This window comes from Drosophila albomicans, chromosome 2L (genome assembly GCF_009650485.2).
Source record: "Drosophila albomicans strain 15112-1751.03 chromosome 2L, ASM965048v2, whole genome shotgun sequence".
Classification (NCBI taxonomy): Eukaryota; Metazoa; Arthropoda; class Insecta; order Diptera; family Drosophilidae; genus Drosophila; species Drosophila albomicans.
This window is the reverse complement of record NC_047628.2, coordinates 3442652-3462239: the sequence shown is the minus strand read 5'-3', so window position 1 is coordinate 3462239 and position 19588 is coordinate 3442652. Positions and strand designations below refer to the sequence as shown.

Genomic DNA, 19588 nt, shown 5'->3' with positions numbered 1-19588 from the left:
TTGTCACTGAACACCAAACAAATAAAAAGTTTTGATATTAATTTTTTAAAATTCAAATCCTATGCTCTCGTTTATTATTTAGATTACGCATGTTTAGGAATTTGTTAAATATATATATATATATATATATATATATATATATATATATATATATATATTTATATATATATATATATATATATATATATATATATATATATATATATATATATATATATATATATATATATATATATATATATACTTTGTCTTACATATCTATAGGACATATTATTTACCTTGAAATACCATCATATTGTATCTTGCTAGATTTGCTCGTATGCGAAATATTAAAAATTTCTTATTAAGATTTTATATAATATCATTTTTTATCTGCTCATATGCAAAGAAATTAAACATTTCTTATAAAGAACATAAACAGTCAATTGATGTTTATGTTTATATCAATTGTAAATATTTATTTTAAATTGAAATGAAGCACTTAATAGAATTTAAAAATAAGCCCCTTTAGTGTGAATGAAAAAACCAAATTGTGGATATTAATATCAAAAAATATCAAATATAGAGTAATAAGTTATATTATTAGCAAATTTCTTGCGTCGATCATAGCAAAACTCTAGCGAATCCATGCAACCGACATTAGATATTCGATTTAAAATATGTTGTCAACAATAAGTAAATTAAACAAACAAACTGACTCGCTGCAAGTTCGAAGAGAAAAATATCAGAGTTTAAACTTAACAGCAAGCATTGCTCTTTGCTGTTAGACTATTGCGTATACGCAACCCAACCGATAACATTCTGCCCTGTTGTAGTTGTAGCAGTAGTCGTCGAAGTAGCAGAGCGCGCGTAATTCAAAATGTCGGCCCACAGTCAGAGTGGCGCAGTTGGGGCAGCTTCAATCAGTCGGCCGCTTGCTTTCAGCCGGAGAGGTTGTCGCGCGCTTGTTATTGCGGAAGAGTTGTGTCAACGTGAGCGACGCACGATTTAAAAACGCCGACGCTCGTATGTACGCCTCAAACACAACAACATTGATGGCTTACAATCTAGGTAGCTCATAAACGAGGATGTGAGTGTGCGGGCGTGTCGCGCAGGTTAAATATAAAACCCGTTCCATTCGTGTGTTGTTTTTGCGTGGTAATAACTACTAGCATTCCGGCAATATAGTAAGATTGATTTGTTATCAAATCAATCAAAATATGTAACACAAACCGATGAATGAAGTGAAGTGATTTTTAGAACGGACTTCCAGCAATCAAAAAGCCTTTTATGTGTGCTATCAAATGGATCTTCATTGTTTACGTGATGTCATGTCATTCATATGCACTTAAGGCATAACATTCGAAGATTATTTATTAATATGAGATGAGAACATAAAACTGACCTATCTATAACTAAGCGTGTTTCACCACACTCGTAGAATTTTGAATTTCAGCGAATGTTTTAACTGTCATTTTAGGAATTTCTAAGAATGCCTTAAAAACCCCAGTAATTGATGAGTTACCTTAAGTTCTCGCCATCCGTTGTGAACATATCAGACTACAATCCAATTTGATTAGACTGCATAAATGTCATTATAATTATAATCGGTCTTTTTAGACATTTGACAAGAAAACTAAATATTAGGAGTGTGCACGATGAGTATAGCTATTTGAGGACAACGTTTTTAGAATATTTTCCTTAGCTTGTCTATATGCATGTGTGCTTGTGTGTGTATGTGTGCCCGTGCATGGCTCTGTACCAAAAATATGCGCCATTGCCGTAGTCTAACATCGTCCATTTTTACGTACGCAAATAGTTTTTGTTCTGAAAAATTGTTTATTTTTCTATACGAAAATATTTGTTGGCAAGACTTAGTTAGAGGTGACGTTTTCAAATATATCAAGTAATTTCAGTAGCCCTACGCACAAAATGGCCTTTAATAATCTTCACCAACGTCAACGTCAAACGTCAAGATCCGCTGTGCCACATGCCATTACCTAATATTCTTCTTTCGTTTTCCCCCAGAGCGGTTTCTTGTTCAGGACCCGAATACTTAAAGTAAATATTTTCGTTTGTCAATGATAAATGAAATGCTCTTCCAAGTCAAATACTTGATAGATAAATAAATGAGTTTCGCTTTCAATGGAAGACTAAATTGTGTCATTGGTTTGGATTTTATTTTGCATTAAGTATTGTTTATACGATCTTTAGACATTTTTATTGAGAAATCCTTTTGGCACTTTCCCTATATATGTATGCACAAGTGTACACATATCTTTTTTTGTGTATGGTTTATATAATATAAGAGATTAGTCTATAAAAAATTCTCGTAAAACAGACATCATCTTGTCATTGTATGATCAAACAAAAAGAAAACAGCAAAAAGATCACAACATTAGCATACATATCATTGAGCAGACATATATATATGAATATATATATATATGTATATACATACTTAGAGACAATACTTGTATATAGTACATAATGCAGAACCGAAATGAAAATTAGAAAAAATTTGTAGCTATTTCTTTGTGTGTGCGAGCAAACCTAGTAATACATCAGACTTATTTTAGCACAAAGCCCCGAAAAAAATAAATACATAAGTAAATAAATTCATAGCCTCACTCACCAAAAAAGATAGCAGCAGCTGCTCGAGTAACACGGGGAGGGGGCCGCGTAGTGGGGGTGCTGACTTTCGAAGGAGAAGGAGTGTGTATGAGTGTGTGTATGTGTGTGTGTGCGTGCTAAGGAGGGGAGCTCTCTGTATTAACTTTGCCGTTAGACGATCACCACTGCCTGGGGAGACGGCGGACGGTTGGAGAGAATGAGACCCACACTTTATGTGCCATGAACGATATAATTCTAATTGCGAATGGGGTTTTAAATGTATCAAATAAAAATAACACAACAAAAATTAATAACCACATTCTTAGAGGCGATATCAGAATGCTGCCGAAGCTCAAATACACTTACCTCTAAAGTTAACTCAAGTAATGCACGTATTTGAAAAATTATCTATTATAATTTTTCTATTTATATTCGATCTGGTTAAACATCGTTACAAAGAGAGAGCTAAGATATCTGACCATGATGATTTTCAGATCTCTTGGCGACCCATTCTACATACATAAGTTCCTACAGAACCCATTACAAAGGTATTAATAGGAAAAATGATTATGTATCCGCCTTGTTGGCCACGCTTTTCTGTATTCTAAATTTGTTTCAGCTTTCTTAGTTTCAGTCGATTTACACTATAGTATCAATTCCTTCGGCGTGTGACGAGTACATTAGTGGCCCAGTTCCTTTGATATTGGTATCTTCATAATATCCAAAGAGCGAGTCGCTTGCTCTATAATACTATATACTCCTATGCGATGTGTATGTAGCTATCCGCACTCATTTAGTTGGGCGGTCGAACACAAGCATACTATTCTATTTACACTGCTGGCAGTCCATCAGCCAAAAACCATCAGCTATCAACCAGCCGTCAGATGTCGAATGTGCATTTAAAATCCATTACGCTATATTTAGTGGCATTTCTTGCCATTGTTCCATTCCATTTTCATTTATTAGACGATAAACAAGTGCACCATGTTTCCCCCCTTTCAAGACAGGTAGTTTCTATAGTAGAGTCCCCGACACCGGCACCGACCCATGCCCATGCCCATATTCTTGGTTTGTGGTTCTCACTTTGTGTCTGTGTCAGTCTATCTGTCGATGTATGTTTGTCTGTGTGCGCGATTGTTGGATTTTGACAGTGCGTCGCTAAAAGCAACAACAAATTTACAAAATGAACACAAGACTACTGATTCTAGTTGGGATGCTAAGATGTTCTCGGTGTACACCATGAAATAATATCACAAAGTTTCACACAAAACTTTGCAAGCGCATTTCTTACAGTAAATCCTTTCGGAACATTTGCATTTTTCCACATTTATATACATTTATTTACATTCATATGTATCTGCAAAGCTATCAGCATTTTTCAAGTTGAATTTTTTAGATGTACAACGGAATTGGAGCCCATAAGGCACATTTGATTTGCTTTCCCCATTTTGTTAACGTCCCACTGTTAATGTCTCATTAACAAGCAGATGTTAAATTATACATAAGCATTTAATGAAATCAACAAAGTACTTTTGCAAACCTTGACATCATGAAATCTTCGCAAATCTATATTTGCTCTAAAATTTAAATACTTCTGCCTTACGTAAAACTAGCTTTTTCTCACAAATATCGCTGTTTATTATAAAGTTTTCTACAAACTAAATGGGGAAATTAAGTAATTTGATAACTGGAAAAGAAATAGCAACAATTAAGGATTAATTGCGAACTTGAAACAATTTATTGTAAAACGCATGCAATAAAATTTCCATTAAATTTCCTTTAGTATTTATTTGACTGAAATCGAAATTGGTGGTAATATGTATATTTATTAATGCCGAAATACCCGAAATGTTGGCCAGCATTTTGTGTTTTAACCCATTGTACAAGGCGTAAAATCACAACGATTTGTTAATAGATAAACAAAACAAAAGCAACCAAAGTAAAATCAAATTCCGAATTTCAAATAAACGCGTCGAAAGTGGCAGACAGCACTGAACTAATCTACCTATCGTGTACTCGTAGTCTACAGATACATATATGGAACCATATATATATATGTATATATAAATTTATGACAAATTCGTTATGTATGGTTCGCATAAACGTAAACGTAAACGTAAACAATGAAGATGTAGTTTGAAAATAAATGGCATTCGTCTGGTAAAACAGAACAAAAGCCAAGCAAAACTGAATGATTACTATAAAATTTGTAATTTAAAATTGTATAACCTAATTAAGATATTAAAGCGCTGATTGTGAGTGAAATATATGCATATATGTATGTGTGTGCGCATCAATTGACGTAAAAATAAGTAACACACAAAAAAGAATCGAAAGAAACTAGAGACTCAACATGCAGAATTCAGCGTCTTCTTGTGCCTGGTACTTGCCCTGGTCGTTGGCTGCCCAGCAGCACCAACATAAGCTCTTGGCAATGCAATCGCCGTTTGCTGACAAAGTGGCCACCGTTACGCCACCGGGCGCCATATACGCGCCACCACATCAATTGCAACAGCAACAGCAGCAGCAGCAGCATCAACAGCATCACCTGCAGCAACAACAGCATCAGCAGCACCAGCATCATCAACAGCATCAGCATCAGCAGCAGCAGCAACAACATCAACAGCCGCAGCAACACTCACCGAATACGGCGGCAGCACCGCCCACAAATTATCAACAGCCCACACTGCATCCCAGTGCTGGAACCCATTTCCCCCCCATGGCAGCCGCTTTCAATTTCACTCAGTCGCTGCTGAACGCCGCCCAGACGCCCAGCTATCCAGGACAGTTGACACAAGGCACGCAGCACAGTCACTCTCAGACTCAACAGCTGCTGCAGTCGACGATGTTCTCGCCGCTTTCACTGGGCGCCTATTACAATCCCATGGCTGCAGCAGCGGCAGCCGGAGCTGCAGGCGCGAATCATGCTGCGTATGGCGGCGTATCCTTGTCCGCGGCACAGCAGCAAGCGCTCTTGGCGGCTGCTTCGGTGGCAGCCACAACGCCAGCAGCCCTCATGCCACAGACAACACATGCCCAGATGCCGGTCCCAGTTCCAGTGCAGGTGCCTGTTCCAGTGCCGCGTCCAGCTCCGCCAGCTGCTGCATGTGCCCTTGTACAGCCGATGAGCTGCATGCCGCAGGATCTGCAGCATCTCTCTTCCATTAATCTCAATCTGGGTGGCGTGATGGCGCTAAGGAACCACACATCTGCCTCAGGCCTTACAACCATCAAATCGCTACCAAATGGCGCCGCCCCTTTGACGATTAACCGAAAGGTATGTGATTAACCAGGATAACTTACTATATTGTAAGATATACACAGAATACTGTCAGTTCTTTATATTATTATTAAATTTCTCATGAACTATACTCGGTTATATGAATATAAATCTTTTTTATTCGAATCTTATAAACTACATATGAAAGAAGAAATGATGTCACTAGGTTGATCAGACCGTCTGTCTATCTGCTTGTTATTTTTGCACGCAGATCAAGTTTGTTTTAAATTGTTACCCCTTCCGAACTCGAAATTCATAAAAAAAACAATAGGAATCATTTTAAAGCTAGTATTTTTGTACATACACTAATAACTACAATATTTATGATTTCTGAAAAAATTGATGCAATTAGATAAAAATTGAGGAAGTTATTTAGGAAACAGTTTTGTATGCCAAAAAACGCCTACTGCAATACCAAACATTACATTCGGTATATTTTAGTATTTTTGTGATATATGAATTTTGTAAACTTGGAGAATGTGGTTCTATTTAAAATGGGTATTTCACCCGATTGTAGCTATCTCAACCCTTTTTAAATAAGTAATATTGCGTCGTATGTCGTTGTCATAAACGGTCGACACTTTCTTACTTATTTTCATTCCCACTGTCTATGAAGTTATAACATATTCACACTAAAAGCACTTTCAGTGCACTTTTCCATTCAAATGAAGTCTACATCCAGCAATTGGAAAACTTTAACTTGACGACATTTAATCAAACGAAAGCCGTGTAAGCGGTATGTCATGATTTCTGATTTCTGTCCAACGCGACAGACTTTGCCTCAGCACCAGCCTCAGCCTCAGCCACAGCGACAGCGACAGCATCAACCTGAGCATCGGCTACAGCATGAGCCACCTGCAATCAAGCACTTGGGCGAAGGTCATCGAGACACAATTGATGTCAGTGGCTGTGAGAGGCAGCTGCTGTTTACGTTGAAATGAGCCGTGCTCTTGAACCATAAGTAAACTACATACACGTATGTACATACATATGTACAGAGATATACAGAGACAATCGGACAGATAGACAGACTAACCGACGGGTCGAACGGGTATAAATATGTAAAATCACGGGTGCTCATCATTGCCCCCGGATAATGATTTATCGTTAGTTGTGAGCCGTCGTGTTCAAGTTGAATTGTTCAATAGATGTTTACATAAAATACCTAATGTATGTACATTTGCACGAGGGTCTTACAGCCATCCGGCTTTTATTTTATAAAACTATTCAAACAATGCGCTGCCTCTACAAAACACTTCGAGTTGAAGTTTGTTTGCAAGGTGTTGTACTAGGTGCAGCAATAATAATTAAAAGCTGGAAGCTGTTGTCTCTCCAAAGAAATCAAATCTCAAATATGTGTATACATTTGTATATGCATGCTGATGTAATTGATCATTTCTATAACTTGGCTGAACCGGTTTGAAGAAGCGGATTCTATAAAAATAGCCGAGCTTAAGCGAACCAACTTACTCAACAATTATCTAAAGCTTGAGTTGTACAAAAAATACAGTCAATTTTCACATCGAAAATGTAATTCTATTTAGGATGACAACGAGAATAATAACAATGCATCGACGAATTTGAGATTTTTTTTTTTTTCGTTTAATTGATGTTTGATTCTAAGAAAATATAAAATTTTTGTACAGTACATATAAAAGTAGTTGTAGTTAATACACATTTAAACAATGAATCATTTGCGTGCCAAATCAGCATCCATTTCATTTAATATTATAGTACGAAAGTGTATATTTTCATCGAACAAATTAGAAACTAAATGTATTGTGATTCAATTTATAATTAGACGAACGTTTCAACAGAGAAATCGTTAGTTGAAAAACAAAGTGGAATTTTAGCGGATGTATAAACTAAACAGACTAAAGAGTCGAATTTAAACATTAAGACATGACGATACACTTACGATAACATAAGTAGCAATGTTTTGTAAATTTCGTGGATATGTGTGTTGTATTGTATTGTATAGTATTGTAGATAGCTCAAGTGGGTCCAAATTGAAGTGGATATGGATGTGGATGTGGAGAGGCATTATGTCAAAACTGCATCATGAAAACCCGACTATGACTATGCGTAATCCAACTGTGGAGTTGTAACGCTTTGGACATTCACTTTAATAGACTTTAAACCAAGTAATTTACAAGATTGTAATCAGAAATTGCTTATTACGATTTCCATTGTACTATTTGTTTGAATGTGAATGTGAGTGTGAGTATGAATGTGTTGAGGTGTTTTCTATAATTGCCAAATACATCGAGTTTGATACAATACTCGTGCACAATACATAATAATATCGCTTAACTGCCAGCTAATGGCAGCAGGAGTATGAAGTAAGATGATATCATATAAAAACAAAAACAAAAACAAAAAAGCAACAAATGTAATTACGCTTTGATGTTTAATAAATAAATACAAGTACTAATGCCATTTATAAGCCAAACAAGCTAACCTGCAATCTCCCTGTGCCTTGGCTTGCTTCTTACAAAGACCTTTCAGATTTTCCGCATCGCTACGCATTTTGTTGGTCGTTATTTCTGCAGTCATTTCAGAGTCTTTTGAAATGCAATGATTTCACGAGACGTGTGCTGCGGCAGTGCGGTGCGGTGCTATGCGGTGCGGTGCGATGCGGTGCTGTGAGCGGTAAACGTGGACTGAGTTGGTCAAGGTTTCCCACATAGCCCCATAAAGTAGCCACAACTGTGTGAGTTAGAGCCAAGCGCTATTTTGCCTTTTCTTTGTTGTTTACAAAAATTCATAATACGCATGTTAAATGTGGACACCCCAAACCCCTCTCTCACCACCTACTCCCCTACTCTCTATTCTCGGCCGTCTTAAAGTAGTAATATTCATACAACTAACACATGAGATATATTTACTAAAGAGTAGTGGCCCTTGAAAACGAGTTGAGGCAGTCGCTGCAACTACCGTCAAGTTATTAAGATACGACTAAAGACTCAAGATATTCTCTATTGTATACAAAATAGAATAAAACAAGTAAGAAAGCTACAGTCGAGTGTACTCGACTGTGAGATACCCGCTACCCATTTTGAATAAAAGAAATATATTTACCGCAGTATTTTCTCAAAATATACCAAATATACTGTAAAATAATAAAATATACCGAATGGTATATTTGGTATATCACATAGTACCGTATTCAAATATACCATAGACGGCAAAAGTCAGCCAAAGCAACTCCATGTCCACGTGTAACATAAATGCTTCTCTATTGTATACAAAATAGAATAAAAATATATGCAATGAGGAAATAGTGATATAATATTACAAACGAAAATGATTTGCTTTAAGTGTAAATATATAGTGCAAATCTGTCTTTTCTTTGGTAGATACAGTACATACATATATATGTACATATATATACTAATGTGAACCGCGGTAATAATGTTTGCGTCTCTTCTTGTCTTTGTTAATGTTTCAAATATATCATTATTCTTGCATTTTGACACATATCTGAACAATTGCTAGAATATATTATAACTAGCCAGAAATCAACAGTCGAATCTGCCCGACTGTGAGATACCCACTACCCATTTTCAATTATACCCTTTTCTACAAATATACCAAATTTATATATCACAAAAATTCTATACTATACCAAAAATTATATTATATCGATTGCAGTAGGCATTTTTTGTTACACAAAAGAATTTTTAAAATAACTTCGACAATTTTTATTCGATCGCAAACACGATCAGGAATCGGTAGTTCTTATTGGGTGAACCAAAAATTACAACTCTAGCTTCGAAATAACGTTTGTTTTTCTGAGATCTAGGTGCTCATACAGACGGACAGACAGACATGGCTATATCGTCTTGGCTGTTGATGCTGATATATGTACTTTATAGGGTCGGAGATGCAATGTTCTACCTTATGGATAACGGGTATAAAAACTATAAAGAGAAATAGTAATTTTCAAAACTACAAAATTCAGAACATAAAATTTGGTTATTTGTAATACGATATTCCACACGCAAACAAGTTTTAATTTGACAATGCCGAAGAAATAAGAAGGCTCTACGTGTCTACGTTTTCATGTACTCGTCTATAAATTTGGTAGCACGAGTTTATATACATCTGTAATATACACAATTTGAATAAAATGGTTTTGATACAGGCTATCTAAACATAATGTTTTGTAAACAATTTAGCTTGCGTAAAAAGACTTTTCGGAAATTTATTTTGCTGCAGGCTAAAAAAATAAATATCGAAATGGTATGAGTTCAAGTATAGGAAAGGTGGAAAAGGAAGGGAACTGATAATTATCTCTCGATTTTGGCAGTCGCCGGATCTTGAGCAAGCCAAGTAGTAAATTGTATATGATATACAAAGAAACCAAATAAACGCGGTTAATGCTGCAAGCCTAAACAGTATTTTCGTAATAGAAATAAGTTGACTTGCAACTACTTTCCTTTCATGGCAGAATTGCAGAACTAGAATTTACAGTAATGGCGATTCAAACGCTATATCAACTGTTGCATGTCCATCAGATATGGGCACTCAGACTGAAGACAGAGCATACTTTGTGCAATGAAAAATCTTTATGTCTCTGGACAAAGCTGTGCGGGACATAATCTGTGATCTAATTACCAACAGGATTCCTCATAAGCAGGTTTTATTTGCTGATGGCCAAAGACAAGTTTTTAGTGAGAAATGAAAAAGAAATATAAATGAAATCCCAGAAGAAGGAACACATTAGGTTTGGTTTGGCGCGCAAACAATCTATTTCGAGTGTTAGCTGTTCTTGAAAATATTTTCAAAATTTGCTAATTAACCGAATCGTGATCACGTGCTGCAGTCAGTCGCCTTCCAGATGCCGAGCACGCATTTGCCACACTCGCCGCACGCCCCCGCAGAATACATATATGTAGATGTGTATGTAGCACCTAATGGAACTGAGTGAAGAAAGATTCTGTCGCATCTGCTCCTACACACGCGTCTTGCGTGTACCTTGCCCCCGTTGAGCTGGCGTCGCCCCTCTGCTCCGATCTGATACGATACCCGATGTGGGTGTAGGCGAAACACACATAAATATTAGCTGAGACTTGGCCACCGACAGACAGACTGATGGAACGCCTCGTCCACTATGCTTTTCGCTTTGGAACAATATGAAAATTGCCGGCTAAACTTAGGATCATTCAATGCACATTCATGTATACATATATGATAATATGTACATACATATATAATACGTAGCTACGAGTATGTGAATGGTCGTTTGCCAAGATCGCTGGCAACAGGTCTCTGCCGTTGAATGATTCAATTAATTTCTCAAGTCTCTTTATATGAACATCATCTCATGGATGAGTGGAGCAAACATACAGAGAATCATACTTATCAGCGCGTGTGTGGTTGTGTGTATGTGGGCAGAGTTCAAACAATTTTCATTCATTTAATTTTTCTGTTCTTTTTATCTTTTTTGTTTATTTGCATTCAATATGAATAAACCTAAATGATTATTGATTATTATGATCTTGTTGTATTAATTAGAAATCATCTAAATTGCATTGTGTAAATTGTAAATACGAGTATTTCAGGCGTAGAACGTGTTAGTAGTATAATTGGGTAATATACTATACTCGTATATGTACTATGTAGTCTACATAATGATATCAGAGCTAAATATAAAACCAAATTTGAGAATCCGAGACTTGTGTCGACTGTGTCTTTTGTGTCTACCATGCTCAGGGCTTGTGGGATCTTGGCGCATTATTATTCTTCTTCTTTTTTTTTTTTGGTTTTGAATGTGTGCACATGTGAGACGAAGATGCTATGTAACTGTAACGAGACGAAAAAATGCATTCTTCCGCCCATCGAAGATCTAATACTCTACAGCAATATCGCAGTTCATAGTAGCAGAGAAGACAGAACAAGCTATGAGAATATATATCAATACTGCATAAATCGTTCTTTACGGAATATTGCACAACAACAAGGTGCATCGCAAGGGTATTTACTGCTGCTCAAACCAAACTGCCAAACAAGCTAGCTCAACTCGCTACCGCCGACCGCCGACCACCGACCGTTGAACGTCGACCGACGACAGCCGACCATCATGTCGCGGTCGAAGTGGTCGCGGCGAGTCTCCTGTGTTCCGTTGCCCTCCCGCGCAGCTTTTTCGGGCTTGCCGCATGTTTCCATCATTTGTTGGGCGCACTGCCAATGAAAGCAAAGACAAAAGTCAGCCAGCCAACATTCACTCAACGGAGTCCACGAAAGAGACAACTAACTGAAATGCAAGTATCTATTCCAAAGTATCTACAGACACACGTCTTCTATGCATCTGTGTCTACACATACGTTTATATATACATCTAAATCAGCAACAGCAGCAGCAGCAGCAGCAGCAACAGTTTGCATATGTATGTGACTGCATTTGTCTATAAATTACATTATACAATGTACATTGTACAACGCACAAACACCGTTACCATATTTGAGTACAAATGCTATATGTATACCAATATGTACATAAGGTGTAGAGTGCACGATGGACCACTTGAGAGCATTTGAATGTAGCCAGGAATACGGTGATCAAATTATGAAAAGATAAAAATGCCAGACGCCAAAAAGTATAAATATTGTTGATGGTTTCCGAAACTTGAGTTGCTGACTTGCAATACCTACGTCAGACCACTCGATTTGTCTTCTTGAGTGCCTGAAAACACATATTTCGAAAACAAACCACAAAATCTTTTATACGGATCTGGAACAACGGAATTGTCATGCATTTTCGATTTCAATAAATTAAATACGTAATCTTTGCATTTAACTCCAACAAATCTTTACGACATAATCCTTGAAAAAATGTGGTAGGCTTAAAAATAAGTATGGGTGCATTAATAGATATTCATTTGTGTTACATTTTGTTTTTCATTACTTTTTAACATATTCTCGATCTATGTATTTATCGGACTATGCGCCTCGTTGCACAAATCCACATTCATTTATGTCCTTGTTTTTCAACTTTCAGCTGAATGCAGTAAGCGAATCAGAGAAACAGAAACTTAAAATTCCGGAGAAAAGGAAAACTGAAGACACTGAGCAAATCAAAGATTTAAAAAAGGTACAACGAACACATTTACACATTTATAATGTTTTGACTTTTGAGACATTTGATTACGCCATCATTTTCATTCACAATTCAGGCAAAACTCGAGACAAAGGCATTGAAAGCGAAAAGACCTGGATTTACGGATGAAAGATATCAGGAAACATCTTATTATACTGAAAATGGTGAGCAAATATTTTTAATTTTTTTCCTATATTTGTTCACGTTAAGAATTCAATTTTACACATATAGGTCTTAGAAAAGTTTATCCCTATTATTTCACCTTCACGACCTTCACTAAGGGACGTTGGGTGGGCGAAAAGATTCTTGATATATTCTCAAAGGAGTTTCGAGCTCATCCAGCTGAGGAATATGAACGCTGTATTCAAACAGGCACATTAACCGTCAATTTCGAGAAGGTGCCCATCGATTATCGGCTCAAACATAATGATTTGTTAGCCAATATTGTGCACAGGTAAATGGCATTTGAATAAAAATTTATCTTAGTCAATACAATTTTTTAGAAATTTGTGAACGTGTTTCATTGTCATAAATTGAATTAAGTTTTCTCATTTACTTTTTATGAGTGTATTTAATTAATATAATAAAATAAAAGTACTTGACCTGCTTCTGTATTCAACAACAAACATTCGCGGTTGTTCTCTGTTAACGCCAACATTTAAAGGCGTCATTTATAGTATATTAAAACCGGTCAAAACAGTAACTCAATGACGGGAACTCTAACTTTGTTAACTTCTTTGTAACATACATATTATAATACAACACGTACATATACCAAAAAGAGGTAAAGTAAATGAACTGAGCTGTGAATTTTCTCTACAAGAAGAAAGCATAATGTTTGTCTAAGAACCATACACATTGCCATAAGAGTCCGATATGACATGGATATCTACATACTATATATACTATATAACATCTATCTATTTGTTTTTCTGGAAGCGCCAAATGTTACAAACATCTAACTAAATATGCGCACTCATGAATACTCGTATCTTTGCAGACACGAAGTGCCCGTCACTTGCCAACCAATCACAATTGTGCATATGGATGAGGACATTGTGGTTGTTAATAAACCGGCCTCTATACCCGTAAGTGGCTTTAACGACCGCCATATTACGTAAATTACAAGCTATAGAATTAAAAACTTTAAGCGATAAAATACGCCTATTAACAGTCCGAGTCTAGATAAAACATGTTCTATTCACTTATCGAATACTTTGACCTTGCCTTAACCTCTATATAATTCTTGCACAATTCCTTTATAATCCGCCTACGTTTATATGCTTAGGTTCATCCGTGTGGCCGCTACAGACACAATACGGTCGTCTTTATACTTGCCAAGGAGTTCAATCTAAAGAATCTTCGCACTATTCATCGTCTTGATCGGTTGACTTCTGGTCTATTACTATTTGGTCGTAGTCCAAAAAAGGCGCGCCAAATGGAACAGCAGATCCGGAACAGGCAGGTGGAGAAGGAGTATATCTGTCGAGTAGAAGGCATCTTTCCAGAGTACGTGTACATATGTGTATTAACTAAAAAGAACATTTGCAAATATGTGTTTTCGATTTATAGTGGCGTTGTAGAATGCAAGGAACCAATTGAGGTGGTCAGCTATAAGATTGGCGTCTGCAAGGTATCGCAAAAGGGCAAGGATTGCACCACAACCTTTCAAAAGCTATCCCAAAACGGAACCACAAGCGTAGTTCTCTGTAAACCACTCACAGGGCGCATGCATCAGATACGAGTGCACTTGCAATATTTGGGTAAGATTCTATCGAGTATTGTATTACAAACTTTATTTATTGATTACTTTTGGCTTCATTATTTTTAGGCTACCCAATACTTAACGATCCGTTGTACAATCATGAAGTATTTGGACCGCTAAAAGGTCGCTCTGGAGATATTGGTGGCAAAAGTGACGATGAACTAATAAGAGATCTCATTAACATACACAATGCTGAAAACTGGTTAGGAATAGATTGTGACTCTGACATATCATTGTTCAAAAATTCGAAAGATGAAACTGATCTGGAAAGCTTAAGCAGTGATCAAACTTTTGGTAAGTCTACCTCTCCAGGCAATGTTGACGGTGTTCTTCCTTCATGACATCATGAAGTACATATAATTCTCTTTTGTCCTTACAGCCGTGCATAACAGCGATGACGATGTTGGCATTAATTCACGCGAAACCACACCACCCATTGCGGAAAATCAACAAAATGTAGAGCCAGTTAAGCTGCAATCACAACAACCATGTACAAATAGCAATCAAGGATTCGTAGGCAAAGCTGATGAGCAGTCCACCCCAGTTGCAGTACAACAGAAGACAGATGGTCCACAAGCCAGCGCTGGAGATGCACTCGAAGTCCCGTTGGGGTCAGACAAAGTTGTTATCGATAAGCATTGCTACGAATGCAAAGTGCACTATCGCGACCCTAAACCCAAGGATCTCGTCATGTACTTGCATGCATGGAAATACAAGGTGATATTAACCGAACATAACACCATGAAGTAGACATATGAGGCTAACACAGAATTTGGTTCTTTTTCAGGGACCTGGTTGGGAGTATGAAACCGAACTGCCATCCTGGGCACTTGAGGAATGGAACGAATGCGACTTAACCTCAGATAAAGTTGTGAATTAATTATCTGCAATAGATTCTATAATCAATAAGTGGCTTCTCAGATACATACATACTGATGCTTAAGCTTCTAGCATCAAAAGTCCTCTCGAAACGCTTCACTCCATACAATGATGAACCAAACAGAAGAACAAAATAGTGCAATTAATATCGACCAAGCTATTCATTTATATGTACTATAGTGTATACATTTAAATATGTACTTATATACTATATATGATGAAGACAAACTGACCAAAAATATGTTTAATTGTAATCTGTCAACAGAAATTCTAAATAACATATATATGAAAAATGTGCCTTTTAAATTGGTATAAACATAAGATTAAATGCACATTTGTAGACACATGCCTACATATGTATGATAACTAGTGTAGGTACGCATATCAAAATAATCAAATTGTTGCTTTACTTAGATGTTTTCATATAGTGAATTTTATTGGTACTCCCTTTTAGGCGATTAAATGTACATCACAAAAAAAAAATTATAATGATATTTCAAAAGTCAAATCAAAACTCTACAAACCATTCAATCAAATAAAATAATAAATTTAAGAGAACAAATGAAAAGACATGCAATATAATTTCAAGTTTTCTTTACACAAGTAGATCTACACATTAACTGTATAGTATGCAGTTTTATATATACAAATATGCGTAAATCTGTCGAACCATTGAAAATCTTATCGGAATTGAAAATAAGTAGAATCATAATCGAAAGGTTCCAATCAGCTTATAAGCTTATTATATCCCTTAAAAATAAGAGATCGAGCAATAATTCGTGCCCTTCATAAATTACGTATTAAAAATGATAATGGAAAGAAAGAATAATAGATAATTTTATATAAACTACATTAGACGAATAAGTGCAATACATTATATATAAATATACATATGCTATATTAATGATTATCAATAAATTTTACAAATGTTTCATAGAAACATGTTTTATTCTCAAGTCTTTTAACGTATGGTATTGAAAGGGTCCATGGGAATATTAGCAATTTTTCAATTTGAGGCTGTTCATGGGTTCTGGAGCAGAAATATTCAAATCGTTATTTCATCAAATAAAAAAATTGTTGTAGATACAAGGAACGAAAGTAAATGCAGCTTATGTCTTTTGGTCTGGGCGTAAAACTCTGTATAAGTCCACCAAATCGCCTTAAACGGCCAAGGAATATCATCTGTTTAGGATAAATTCAGTTAACATATATTTTCAGCATCAAAATTTAATTAAATGCAAACAAGTGAAATATTTAGTGTTGAACTTTTTTCATAACATGAAAAACTCATTTGAGAACTCACCAAACTCTATAGCGAATACTTGCATAGCCGAAAATAACTGTATTTATGTATGTATATATGTACATATATGTATATATGTACATTCCCTTATTTAGTGTGGAACAGGACTTGGGGTCCCTCTTAGGCGTCCACTGCGCAAGCAGCGAAAAGTTTTTTTAAGGCCCTTACAAGAGGTTGTGGATGCTGCAGAGAAAATTAAATTTAATTAACGTAGCAGCAAAATTAAAAATGCATGTTACAAAATAAAATGCAATAAATTGGAAATTCAACTGGTCTGTTAGAAAACTCCACTACTACGGAAATCGTTAACATGACCCTACATTTAGTAAAAACAAGTGAGAGGATAATGCACTTACGGACCACTCAACTTACTGAATTATTGAGCAAAGTGTAATTAAAATGAAAATAACACCGCAACTACGTCGGAATTGTTCAAAATTAAATAAGTTTTCTAATGCAGCTCACTGGCACTCCGGCCGAATATAAAAAACTACTGGAATTGCTTGCTTTTATACCAACTACCAATGGGGTGGAAGGAGATTCTAACTTTGTGGAAACAGAATATATATCCATCACTCATAAACAGGTAAAAAATACATACATATGTATGTATGTATATATTCTTGATCAGATACAATTTATGCTAAAACTTGACCACGTTCTCTTTAGCTTACCGACATACAGTTATTTTTATCTTTATATTTTACAATTGGAAACACTTTAGTGGATATTTTTCGACTACGAGATAGCATATGCCTATATATGTACTTATATCTATATTTCCGAATATTGTTTTTACAAATTATAGCATTGATCAATCCAAGCACATTTCATAGCCCAGTTTCGTATAATGTAATTAAGATAATAATATTGGGATCCGGTAACGAACGGTCTAAAGAAATTGATTTTTTTTTTTCAATTATATTTTATTTTTTATGTGCATGCCACTTAAGTGAATGAATTTGTAGTCAATGTATTCAAAAGTTTAAAGTTAAAGATACAAAAAATGCATGTATGAGATTATGATATGAAAATAGATAAATATGTGTTTATTGCATACACTATTTTGAAGTACATACACGAATCTGTTTACTAAAGCTAAAGCATAGTTTTACAATGTCAGCAGTTTAGCCACCAGCCAACTCGCATAAAGGAAGCATTAAACAGCATTTGAGAGACGTTTGTGTTGGTCCTCTGCAGAGATTCAGGCACATGTTGCCAGCAAAGGTGTAAAATGAAAAACCATAAACCAGTATACTCGTACATGTATGTTACATACTTGTTAACATTTTTGGCCACCTTATCGAGTCATGGTCGACACACAAGCATTATTTATTGCGACTTTGTCTAGGGTGCACATTTTCAGCACTGTCGCACCAAAAGACAATAACATTTGACAGCTTTGAAAACCAAAAGGATAATTTATATTCTTATGAATCGATTTGTATGTTGTTTATACTTACTTTGAGAAAATTCTCTTCAAGACCCCGAAATGAACAAAAAAACAATAAACATTCATTATGCATCGTATTGGGTAGACCCATGGGATGAATGAGTGTAAATATGATTGCATATATTCTCATGGAAATATTATTTAACACTAAATATTAATCAGCAAATTAAAGTAATTATATTTATAATAAATTAAATACATTCATTTTCGAAACTGTTTATCGTTTATCCAGTTCCATTCAGTCGAATAACTAACGAAATTCAATATGAATCCTTAACTTAGTTTTCTTAGTTTAATTATTAATATTAACCGATTTGGCATTGGTTTGCAAATAATATTGCGAATGCTCTCGAACAATTTTACAACATATTCAACATATTTGGATGATCGATGATCCCCACACATGCAAACCAAAACATCTTCTGATGTGATACGAATTTTTTATATTTTTACATATATGTATGTAGTATGATCAAATGCTTTTGCTTGTGTCAACTATTTTAGGCGAGACAGTATTATTGGGTCAAACGGTGCTCCTGTTTAAGGTGAATCTCAAAATAGCGTACTGGTTCCAAAGTGTTTTCAAATTAAAATGCTAAAAGCTACACCAGAGCTTTCGAGATACAAATGTGTGACTCATCTGCATTTAACCCTTTCGGGACTACTGGGACAATACGTCCCAAAATTTTTCATTGCATCGTATTTTCTATAATTTTAATGCTAGAGCACTTGTGAAATATCCCAAACACAGTTTTAAGTGTCTATTTCATAATGTAAACAAAAAAGTAACGGTGAATATCTTCGTGTGCGCACAAGTCGCTGAAGAATTTCACAACATCGGTCAAATTTCGTCAGTTCGATGAAAACATTTGCACAGTATATACGTAAAATCTAGTAAGTGGTCACGTTTAGTGCATAATCGAGGAAAAGAATATTTGTTCTAACCAATTAATAACATTAGAGGTGGTTATCACTTTTATAATGTAAGTTATACATGAATTTATAAAAGTGGGACATAGCATCCCAATCTATGTTTTGGTTGGGACATATAGTCCCGCTGTGAATAATCTTCTCAGCATCGCCGTTAGATTCTGAAGCCGAATCTGTTTCATCCGAACTGTCACAGACAAAGTCGCTTTCAGAATTTTCAAAGTCGTCGTCCGATTCCTCAAGCATAATACGTTGTATAGCATTGTGATCTAGTTTCCTTTTCCG

General features: G+C 35.7%; 1 protein-coding gene across 4 annotated transcripts; it reads left to right on the top strand.

Moving 5' to 3' along the window:
* The first annotated feature begins 872 nt into the window (after positions 1–872).
* Positions 873–16538, top strand: LOC117563527 (pseudouridylate synthase RPUSD2). 4 transcript variants are annotated; one of them, XM_052002299.1, is made up of 11 exons: positions 890–1050; positions 4831–5869; positions 12875–12967; positions 13050–13137; positions 13205–13427; positions 13974–14061; positions 14262–14482; positions 14546–14736; positions 14805–15032; positions 15118–15455; positions 15526–16538. In XM_052002299.1, exons 2-11 carry the CDS (start codon positions 4946–4948, stop codon positions 15616–15618), a joined length of 2487 nt encoding a protein of 828 aa, XP_051858259.1. In that variant the 5' UTR covers positions 890–1050; positions 4831–4945; the 3' UTR covers positions 15619–16538. The 4 variants fall into 4 exon arrangements, with proteins under 4 accessions (XP_051858260.1, XP_051858259.1, XP_051858258.1 ...); XM_052002298.1 differs by having other exon boundaries at positions 890–1137; positions 4840–5869; XM_052002297.1 differs by having other exon boundaries at positions 890–1137.
* The last annotated feature ends 3050 nt before the right edge of the window (positions 16539–19588 follow it).